The following is a 9,064-nucleotide window of genomic DNA, read 5'->3' as shown; positions in this document are numbered from 1 at the left end:
TCGTTTTTAGTATTTTTCTAAAGAAATATCTGCATTGATCCCAGTTCCTAAATTATCCCACTGTTTTTATACTTTTTAATTTGCCTTCATTATATAACATCTTTTTTTAAAGGTACACTGCTGTTTGATGTTCTGATTCACACCAAACAATGATTCGCTACTTTACTCCAGTGCGGGTTTTTGAGGAAACCCATCTTTTTTAGAGCAAATTTTATAACAAGCAATTTTTTATAAATAGTTCTTATTTAATGTAGAAAACTTTGGCCTAATGGTGTATATTTAAAAATAACATAATATTTAATACTTTTAGATAGATATTTGTTTCTTGTTTTGTTTCAATGAAATTTTGACAAGCATGCTTTATAAAAAGTATAGATGGTGTGCTTCAGGTCATATTCATTGGAATATGTGTTGGAATAACACTGCGGCAAGGATATAACACAGCTAATAAATATATCCAGAGTCCAAAGTCAATTCATGTTCTGGAGAAATCTTTAAAAGGTTTTCATTTTGGAATGGTTTCAGAATTATCATTTTGTTTTGATGATTTCATATTTGAAGTTTTTTTTCTGATATGAGTGGTTTTAATTATAAGGGCAAACATTCAAAAAGTTTATCATAAAATCACACAAATATCTAAACAATTCATAATAACAAAATTCTGCACTCTTTGTGGTTCAATAATTCTGCAGTCCTAGTATTGAACCAATGAGAGGCTGATTGTTGAAAATTAAATGGACTAAGCTTAACTTCATATGACCCTCCAAACTTCAAGCAAAGATGACAATGCCTAACTCACAATAATACCCTTTAAAGCTGTGTCTCATCAAGTATGAATTATATATCAATGTTTTTAATATTGAAAACTAATTATTTAAAATTTTGGTTTCTCTAAAGAAGTGACTTTTGTAGGAAAACATTTTTGAATTATCGACAATATCTTGAACATTATTGATCAGATTAAGGTTTCAAGGGTAACATTGTGAATCGGCATTGCTATCATGCAATGGATTAAAATCATCCTTAAAATCCACAAAATATCTGTTTTCCACTATTGAAAGATCTCTGAAATATGTCTCACAGATAATAAAAATAATTTTGATTCTGTTCTGTGTATTAGTTCAGGCACTGCAGATTAGCATTATTTTAAACATAGGTTCTAACCTCTTTTACTTAGACGCTGTACCAGACCTTCAGTTATCCTTGTGCCTAAGATTTGATGTAGAGGAATATCTTACTACCACCACAGGGATTAAATTCATTCATTTATTATGAAAAGAGTGTCCTTAAAAAAAAGTATTAGTTTGCATTACTGAAGACACATTTTTAAATTAAATTCATTTAACCCTTTCATGCCAGGTGAGAAAAACACATGTGTAGTGTAAGAATTAGCTAACAACACACAATAATATGTTGATGTTGACAGTCCTGATGGGATTTACTAACATTACAGCAGTATATTGCTGAATATATTTTGATTTAATCAATCAATCCAGATGTATATTTCTGGGTATTCATAAATGCTGTGCAGATTACTGATTGTATTACCAACTCTACGCAGTGGGTCTAATAGTTTCATGGGGAGCACCTCCCTCCATCACTAGAATTTAGTCTCAGTAGTAATGGAAATATTTTCTTTCTTTAATCCAATTGTGCATTTTGATATGAACATAAAGGCTGTAAGCTATTTCAAACCAACTTGCTAAGACACCCAGTTTGGGTTAATCTTCTATCTATGTAGTTGATCCATGAGTTTCAAGAAATAATGAAATTTATTCATTCATTATACAAACACCATTATTTGACTGTTACATGTAGATTTTGGTAGATCTAAAAATATTCTACCAAGATATTTGGTTGGGTAAACATTCCTTTGTGGTAGACGATACCCAGCCTCCTTACAACAGATCCAGGAACAAAGGAGTTTAAAGAGAGAAGGATATGGGGCATCTTTCATATATAGACTCATGTGATCGAAACTATATACACTCGCAATATTTTGTATTTCTTGAATTTAAATATATACAGGAAAGTGATTCCTTGTTTGATTAGAGACCCACCTCACGTCCTCCATACCTTAATCCTTTTAAAATACTATCAAGCACTCTTTCACACATTAAGCTAATGGTTGACAAAACCTACCAAATAACCTTGAGTTGGGGAGATCTTAAATTCAAGAGTTAACTGACATTAAATCTACAAAAAGCATCAATTTACTTAATGATAATGTGATTTTTCCATCATATTGTACATTTCAATATCTTGAAATATCAATATCAATTTTGTTAAAATTCATAATTTTTTTTTTATTTCAAACATTATTTCTTGTGTCTGAGGTTCTGTGAAATTTCAGATTTTAGTCATTTTTTTCAGTTGCTTTTTTTTCGGGACACTCTGTTTATCTAGAATTTACTTAAATGTATCATGGTAACATTTTTATTTTTCAAGATAACCATTCAAACTGCTCAGAAGTACAAGAGGTATGTTATTTATGAAAAACTGTATTTTTTATCTGTCTACCACATCAATTTGCCATTATGCTCTAACAACTGCCATCACTAACCTTATTTTAGAAAATAGATATATTTCTCAAGGATTGCAGGAGGCATTGCTTAAATGGTTTTAACTATTCAATTCTCTTACTAAATTAGTATATCATATATTCATTGTACATATGTTTTGTTATTATCTATTATAATTAGTATGAGTAAGAATGCAATGCTTTCCTTTAATTTGATCAACGACTTTCTAGAGCAAATGTGAATTGGATGAAGATTCAAAATCAGCATTGCTTAAGCAGTTTCTAGCACAATCAGGAAGTATATTTAGGATCTCTGATCTTATATCACAATTTGATGCAGTTTTCTTAAACGGTTCTGAATGGACATCACAGCTTCAGAATACATCTTTAGACCTTTCATTCAGGTAGGATTTTACATATTCCAGCTTAAATATCTATCCCATTGGGATATTAAGACAATTTTTCCTAGCTGGACATTTCAATAGCATGACCAAGGCCAAGGAGTATGAAAAAGAAGGGAGATATAACTGACGCAAACTCCCCTGCCATATGATTATATATGCTTTGCAGATGGGTACTCCATTTGTATAAGAAATATACAGAATAGGTTATTGTAAATGTGGTAATTGTACATCAGACAAATATTTCTTATTCAAATGAAGTACCATCTGCAAAGCATGTATACTCATATGGTAGGGTGGGCTGCGACCGTTATATTTCATACTCCTTGGCCAAGGCTCTTCAGAAAAATCAAACTTATCATTCTGACTTATTTTTAAGGCTAAAAATGTATCCTTATGTTGACAACTATACATTGCTTTGTCACACATGGAATCAAGATCTATCACAGTATTCGAGACTAAGAATAAATCCTGCCAAACACATTGGTTAAGTATTATTATTTCAGATATTTTGCATAATACTATGGGAAATTATAAGATCCAACAAAATAAAACATTAGTTTTGGAAATAATCATGACAATCATTTTTTTATTTAGCAAACATTGAATTTAATTATTTTGCTAAATTATGAAGAAGAATTTGCCAACTCTTTTCAAGAAAGGGAAAAACCTGAAATACAATAAATTTAATATTTATGTAGATAATGTTTTCTTGTATGTTCACAAGAAAGGACAATTTCTGACTGATTTGAGAAATGGACTGTTAAACCTTCCATCAATTGACCACATAGTAGATACTGAGATAAGCATTAAAGTTAAAAATCAATTCTCAACACCAAGCACTCAATGTATGGATGAATTTTACAGTTTTGACAAATGTGTTGAAAACTCTGTGAATGTTAACATGCAGAAAAAATGCAAACCTCTCTTATGGTATCAACCTTATATATTGTTCAATTCCTCAAGAAAAACAAGAGAAGCTTTGAAACTGTTTCAAAGTAGTGGAGATAACTGCCTAACACCCTGCACACAGGTTAAAGTTGACATCAGGCTAAACCCTGTCAACTGGCTTCATGTCCTAGTCATACCAAAGCATACGGAAATGACATATACTCCAGGTTATGTTATTAATATTCCTTCAACCATAGTTTACTCTGAAATGCAAGAAAGTTACACCTTAATTTCTTTCATTGCTGAATTTGGAGGCTGGGTTGGACTTCTACTGGGAATCTCACTTCTTGGAAGTTTTAAATATTTATCAAGCAAACTGTTAACTGGAGATTGTAAAAAAGGCTTTTTAAGATTGATTGCAATTTTAAAATTAGCATGTATGGTAGGAGTCTTATTTGTCCTTTTTAAAAGTGGTCAAAAGTACATCAATGAAGATTCATCCACGGATATCAACCTTGAGACTGATCTCCCTGAAGTCAGTGTTTCTATGTGTCATGTTGAGAATTTGTATGCTGAGGATTTCCTCAACTCATCCTACTCATACATTGGTAATTTGTCAGGGTTTTGGAGCAATCTCAATAAGATTAGTAACATCATAGAACGTATTGATATAACGTACCAGTATGGAAAACTTGCAACTGCTTATGATTCAAAATCCAACCAAAGTTCTGAAAATATGATATATTCGATCAATACACCACAGTTTGAAACATTTGTTGAGACTTGTCATACAATGGATCTGAAACACTGGAACAGAATCAAGTCTATAAAAGTTAAAGCAAAGAAAGAACTAAGGGTATTTGTTCATCTAACCGGCCAGCTTCTTAGACCAGGGAGACAAGGCTTCAGTTTCATTGATACAGATACTGTCCATTTGTGGAGGTAAAATGACAACTATTAATAAAGATTACAGTGATTGATAAAATAAATATGAATTTTATTGTTCTATTTGAAATTATAGAATTTGTATAATAAAATTTTAGAAATACTTAAACAAATAATTTCTTTTTTAGTGCAAACTATGGAAAAGTATTGACTCCTTGGTATCTTTGTCAACTAGAAGTGTTAAAAGAACAGCGTATCTTTGATGATGGATACAATGACCATATCACCTATGATGACTGTATCTTGAAGGAAGTAGCAAGGAAGTATCCAGAATCAAACATGGAGATTTTAAAACCAGCAGAAAATAAAATTTACCAAAATGGCATGAACTTTTCAGTTGTTACCAAATTGTCAGCTCAGTTTGAATATGAAGTTCAACATGGTGCTTGCAATATTCCAAACCTAAAGCTTCAGACTACTTACATTCTTAAGCATTTGACTTCTGACTTGAATGTATTTAGCATTGGGCAAACAGACCCATTTTCATTTAAGATTGAATTTTCTCCCTCAACAGTTACTAAAGAGGTAAAGATAATAATATTAGAAATACTAGGCATTTAATCCCTACTTTATTTTGTTCATGACAAAAGTTAAATATAACATTAAATTACCAAATTTTAACCAACTTGAGACCAAAACATTTATATAAAAGTAATTAGCTACCTAAACATTTTTATTCCCAACTTCTGTGTTTAACTAACTATAGATATTCCTAAACTAGGTTTATGTTTCTCAAAGTATTATTTCTCTGATTGGGGAAGTTGGTGGTTGGGTCGGATTATTACTAGGTTACAGGTAAATGTTTAACTTCATGTTAACAACCTAAACTAATTGAACTTTGTGTTTAGTGTTCTGGGATTCGGATTTATTATCAAAACTAAAATTGTTCAAAAAAACAGAAAAATTGGGTTCAAGATATATGTTTTCCTAATTATTGGAATATCTAGTGCTATGCTCTACCAGCTCATTTTCTCAACAATAAAATTGCAGAAGAAACCTACTGGAAGTACAATAGAATACAAGAAATCAGATCATAATCTCAACATTTCAATATCCATCTGCAGCTATTTGATGCACTGGCCTAATTATGTTACAACACAGCTTGACAGATCTGGTTCAATATCTTATATAGATAAACACACACATCAATGGATACAGTATCAAGACAATGATATTTCAGATGTTTTTACTTGGCAGGAAGATATACAATCATATTATATGTGTAAATCAACCATCTTTAAAGGAGAGGAAATAAAGATTAATCATATGCTGGATCCAGATTACAGTGATGCCATATTTGTGCATGATAGTAACTTTATCACCAGTGGTACATCTTTACAGCTGACTGGAAATATGTTAAATGGGAACAAAATTCTTCATTTGAAAGCTCAAGTATTTCAAAGCATTGAAGAGGAAAATGTTTGCTCCGACTCTATAAAATTTGATTCATGTAGAGATGATTATATAGCTGATGAATTCAACAAAACTCATGGATGCATCTACTTTAACATGAAGTAATTCAATAAAATATTTAATATAGCCAATAGAAAATTTAGTTCTAAATGGTCTTATGGGTTTTCATGGTGATAACAAAACATATAATTTTCTGGGAAACAACAAATGCCAGATGTAGATTTTTTATTTATGTCTAAAATGTTGATTATCAGGAATTCTGGAGAAAAGTACAAGGAATGTGAACTTCCAGAAATGTTCCCAGTTTCTGCTGTTGATGATGAATCTTTATCATTTTCGGGATTAATGATACTACCATCAGGAAAAAATGGCGGTTTTACATTTTAGGGAACAATATTCACTGTTAAAAGAAATTCTGTTAGTTTGTTTTAGGGTTTTCTATTCAAAAACATTTGTGTAACTTTTGCATAAAGAAACACAAATTATTTCTTTTGTATAAAAAAGCAGCAATTTATGCAATCATTCACATATGTCATTACATGCAAAATTACACTATTGTACTTTTACACATTTTGGGCATATTTTGCTTCAAATCCTCTTATTACATTTTGATACTATAAACTGTTGTTTCATGAAATTTATGATTAAAGGGACTGTTAGCGTAATTTCATATGATCTTCCATGCAAAGATGGCAATGCCTAATTCAGAAGGATACCATTGAAACCTTAATCTGATAAAAAATGTGGAGGATAACCTCATATTCCTGACTAGAAAAATGTTTATTTGTGTTAATTTCTCCATTGCTTCTTAAAAGCAAGAAATGGGCAAGTTTTGCAGAGAACCCGCAAATTTTCAATTATAATAAATAATTTTAATTAAATTTTACAATATATTTGAAATATTTATGTGATATCAGATTTCTTCTTTGCTTTCTTCTTGTTCATTTTTCATACATCTCTAAATCATATATCGGAAAATTTTGAAAAAAAAGAAAAGAAAAGGAATGTTCTTGTAAATTAGCCACTTTTACAAGGAGAACTATTTTCAAAAAGATCTTGTTTTTTCTGAACCCTGTATTCATTTGACCTGATTGTTTTTTTCTCGGAGCTTAATTTTGAAAGCTGTCCAGGCAATTTGTTGTATTTCAATATCAGCTCTTCAATTTCAGTACTTATTGCTTGCACATGTTTGCTAGCGTAGGCTTTACACATTTTCTTACACCCCTGCTAAATTTCCTGTCCATTATTTTTCTTTTCTCGTATACATATTCTTACTACATGTTGGAAAAATAAAGTAACTGCTGAGCAGGGTTTAAACATCAGGATCCACTGTCAGAATTCCGCTATTATAATGACAAAGGGGATAAAAAAGGTTACCCAAGGAATGGATATTTTTTTACCTTTGCAGGAGGGGGGGGGGGGGGGGGGGGGGGGGGCGGGGTATATATTCTAAACAATTATTTACCTTACACCATGGAACTGGATATATAATTCTTTGATACCTTGAGTTATTGAGTCAATACAAGGTGTTGACTCATCCATATGTTTTGCTCTAAATATGAGATCTGCAATTTTGTTATACATACCTGCACAGTGTGTTACCATATAGTTTAACTGTTGAATGAAGTCAAGTTATTTGCCAATAGTCTCTTCACTGTCCTTTATAGTGCTCAGGGAAAAACTGTGTTGCCATCCGTGATAAGTAACTTTTGTTAACATTTTATCTTTTTTCTAATTTTAAAAATAGCAGTTAATTTTTTCTGTGACTGTTGTATCTTCTTTATAGCTAATCATGCATCTGTTTTCTGTTCCTCTCTTTTAGATCTACACATTTTAATCCGTTGTTCAAAGCATTTTGACACATATTTCTGCTTTTCTTTCTCCCTAATATTAGGCATATTACTATTTGTGTTTCATGCAAAGGTGTCAAATTTCTCTGACAAGTTATGTTGTGAATTGATGATGCAGCTTTTCCATCCAGCTATTGTTTATATTTATTATAGACATTCTTATAGGTTGAAAAAATAAAGCTATTTTAATGTTACTTGTAGTTCAGTTTGTTTTCTTTTCCATTTGTGTGTAGAGGTGTATACCCCCCATTTATTTTCCTGGCTAAAGATTCTCTAGTTTGATATTTTCTCTCTCTCATCCTGTATTCTTTAACATTTTTAGAAGTGCCTAGGTTGACTTAGTTTATCCTGTGCTAGAATAATAATTACACTCAAAAGGCCTACATTTTTGGCATTTTTCAGCAAGAAAATTTTCTGTACCTTTCTGTTCCTGTGAGAGTACAGCACCTACTGCCATGCATGTTTACTGAAATGAATGGTTGAAATAAACGGTTTAGCTACCTGAGAAAAAATTGTTGGGGCTTGGCACGGTGCGGCTACAAATATCTGTTTTAGAGTTTCAAAATTATTGATCATATCATCCTTCCAGGTCAGCACTTTTTTATTTTTCACGTCATTCAAATTATCTTCAACTTCAGCTAAACCTGGTTAAAATTCTCTATGATAACAAGCAAACTCTAGTAATGCTGATAATTATTTGCCAGTAGAGGGCAAAGGCCAATCCGTTATTTTGTTAACATAAGAGGGTAAATTTTTAATTCAGTCTTGTGAAACAACATGTCCGAGGTATTTGACTTCTGTTCATTATAAAAGGCCCTCCTCCTCTAACAGATCGACAAGTCTCTAGACAAGGCTACAATAAGCAGCCCCTACATTTTCTGTCTTGAGTCGGTCAAGAGTTCAATATTGAATATGTCCACTAATGTTTTACCCACGTTACAATCTTGGTTGGTAAAAACATCTTGGTAGCTCTTCCATCAATGTATATAAATTTTTACCTTTTTCTGGAACTTGATTGAGAATTTCATTGTTTTCTAGACTTA

The 9,064-nt window shown here is 31.5% G+C and overlaps 1 protein-coding gene across 1 annotated transcript; it reads left to right on the top strand.

The window, feature by feature from the left end:
* The first annotated feature begins 2,760 nt into the window (after nucleotides 1–2,760).
* LOC111711742 (uncharacterized) lies at nucleotides 2,761–6,558 on the top strand. The gene is made up of 7 exons (XM_023486168.1): nucleotides 2,761–2,925; nucleotides 3,302–3,408; nucleotides 3,624–4,755; nucleotides 4,887–5,283; nucleotides 5,480–5,553; nucleotides 5,607–6,272; nucleotides 6,426–6,558. The coding sequence occupies exons 2-7, from the start codon at nucleotides 3,309–3,311 to the stop codon at nucleotides 6,556–6,558; spliced, it is 2,502 nt and encodes an 833-aa protein (XP_023341936.1). The 5' UTR covers nucleotides 2,761–2,925; nucleotides 3,302–3,308.
* Nucleotides 6,559–9,064: the final 2,506 nt, after the last annotated feature.

The sequence above is a fragment of the Eurytemora carolleeae genome, unplaced genomic scaffold (assembly GCF_000591075.1).
Source record: "Eurytemora carolleeae unplaced genomic scaffold, Eaff_2.0 scaffold1072, whole genome shotgun sequence".
Lineage (NCBI taxonomy): Eukaryota > Metazoa > Arthropoda > Copepoda > Calanoida > Temoridae > Eurytemora > Eurytemora carolleeae.
Note: the sequence above shows the minus strand (reverse complement) of the source record. Positions and strands in the feature narration are given on the sequence as shown.

Excerpts from the sequence above, each read along its gene's own strand:
- LOC111711742 (XM_023486168.1), top strand. The coding sequence starts at position 3,309 with ATGTATCCTTATGTTGACAACTATACATTGCTTTGTCACACATGGAAT. Across the intron at positions 3,409-3,623 it reads AAATCCTGCCAAACACATTG|ATAATGTTTTCTTGTATGTT; the intron begins GTTAAGTATTAT and ends ATATTTATGTAG. Across the intron at positions 5,284-5,479 it reads CCTCAACAGTTACTAAAGAG|GTTTATGTTTCTCAAAGTAT; the intron begins GTAAAGATAATA and ends TTCCTAAACTAG.